At 32.4% G+C, this 2,257-nt stretch overlaps 1 protein-coding gene across 1 annotated transcript in view; it reads right to left on the reverse strand.

The window, feature by feature from the left end:
• The window catches only part of SLC30A7 (solute carrier family 30 (zinc transporter), member 7), a 63,748-nt gene that overhangs the window by 57,721 nt on the left and 3,770 nt on the right, over positions 1 to 2,257 (reverse strand). The window contains exons 2-3 of the mRNA XM_008583601.1: positions 1,061 to 1,148; positions 285 to 411 (exon numbers count right to left, since the gene is read on the reverse strand). Coding sequence (XP_008581823.1) covers positions 285 to 411; positions 1,061 to 1,148 — 215 coding nt within the window. The remainder of the gene's footprint in view (positions 1 to 284; positions 412 to 1,060; positions 1,149 to 2,257) is intronic.

Below are 2,257 nucleotides of genomic sequence, written 5' to 3' on the forward strand. Positions count from 1 at the left end.
ATGGTATCACACTAAACAGATGAGCTACACAGGTCTGGAGGGATCCACAACAAACTAACATGTATAACTCTGAGAAGGCACTGAGATGGAAGAGAAGTAGGAGATGGTTTAGGCAGATATTAATTAAGAGTCTAGTGATATTACTTTTGTTATTAAAAATCAACATAGAGTTTACAGTACTTAAACATAGAGTTTAACTTTAAAAATTATCAATTTTCTAAAGTAAATAATTATGGCAGAAACCTAGTAGAAAATGAAGAAACAAAGCGTTCTAACCATCATACCAGAGCCATGAGAATGTCCGTGACCTCCATGCTTGAAAACAAATATTCCTATTAGGTTTACAACAAACCCAAGAATTGAAACAAGTAGCAGTCTCTCATGGTGTACATCTGGAGGGGCTAATGCTCTCTAGAAAACACATAATACAAACAAATAGCATTGATATAGTTTATGATTGATCAACTGATAAAAACATAAGGCAATATCAAAATTTTTCAGTTACATTCAGAATTAAAAACACTCAAAAAATGTCTGCCAAACAGTTTATAGAAATAAAACCATTGCTCACATACTGTAGAAAAAGTAATAATTACGATTTTTAAATAAATATAAGTATTTAAATGCATGAATATTTGGTCCAAAACTCATTCATCTTTGGTATCTTAAAATGCTGCCTTTCACTAACCTTTAAATTTTTCCTTTTTTTCCCCCCCAAAATACACCAAATATTAAAGATTCACTGGCAAAAGTCTTAGGTTCTATTTTCTTTAAAAAACACTTCCCAGCTGACCTCACTACCCAGATTGTACCTTTACTTTTCAGAGTGTCAGCACTTCATCCATAGCTTGCAAAGCACTATCACTTAATTGCTATCAATTGAAAAAAATATTTGATTTTTCCAACTATTTTGGAAACTCCTATACACATATAATAACGTATCCAACACTGTCCTCAATAAATACTTAATGACAGCTAAAAACATTCTTATTACATGTATCTTTAATCAATAAACATTTTCATTACAGAAATGTAATTTACTGACTCATCATTACTATACCTCAACTCCTTCTGAGAAAATAAAAAAAGCAGTGAAGATCAAAAATAGACCATTGACAAAGCCAGCCAGAACTTCCGCTCTAACATACCTAAAGAGGAGCAAAGTAAACAACTGAATTATTAAGTTATTTCTTAAAAATCAAATCATAAATTTACATATGTTTAGAGATTCTAAACCATATTATATGGTTACAGGTGGTCACAAAACCCTAGTATTTACAGTATAGTATATTTCATTTTATATATATTGTAGAAATGAAGAAATGAATTTAACTATTATGAATTATGTTTGATAGCAGAATGCCACAAAACACATAGATTTCTACAAGCCAATCAAAAGCCCTTCTCAGAGTAAGTAGGTTTAGAAAGACCTTTCACAGAAATCTAAATCTCAAGTTGCAACTGAAGAAGAACAGGACCAGACAACTAGGCAAAGAAGGATCCAGAGATAAAAGTAGAAGAAAGGGACTAGAAAAAGGGGTGTTAGAGCTTATTAATCCTCCTTCTCTAAGAACTCCTTATGCTATCTGCTTTGTACCTTTCAGCTTTCAACTCTTTGGAAAATGGTGCTTTGATCTGAAGGAAAATAAAATTATTTCTGAATTATCCCAAAGACAACTTGAGATTTATATTTCTATCATTCTTTTTCTAAGATTAATAAATTTAACATAAACTTTCAATTACCTATTTTTAGAATCAAGTCTAGCTTCACATAATTCTAATTAAACTATTTTTAAAATACCTGTCTTTTTCTCCAGGGACTTCTGAAGCTTTCTGCTTCCTACCTGTGTGAAGCATCGGGGAAAGATTTTACTTTTTCCAGAAGGTATACTTGGCTTAGTTAAAGTCATTAGAAACAACTTTAACTTAGCATTTTCACATGTTCAAACATTATTCAAAAGGTGCTGAAAGCAGTTAATCCACTCTGGTCCTTAAGCAATGTGATTGGAACACCAAAAGAACTGCTTTTCCTAGCTTTCTATGTTAACTCCTAGATAATACAATTTTTACTATAAAAATATTTTTCAAGTAAAGAGAACAAACTCTTTAAAATGTACTCTATCCAGTTATGTTGGAGTTTGCACTGCCAAGAACACTGCAACATAGCATGTATTTCTATACTTAGAAATAATGCATATTTCGGGCCGGCCCGGTGGCGCACTGTATAGTGCGCCGCTTGGGAAGCGTGGTGGCGCTC

The sequence above is a fragment of the Galeopterus variegatus genome, unplaced genomic scaffold (genome assembly GCF_000696425.1).
Source record: "Galeopterus variegatus unplaced genomic scaffold, G_variegatus-3.0.2 Scaffold2973, whole genome shotgun sequence".
Classification (NCBI taxonomy): domain Eukaryota; kingdom Metazoa; phylum Chordata; class Mammalia; order Dermoptera; family Cynocephalidae; genus Galeopterus; species Galeopterus variegatus.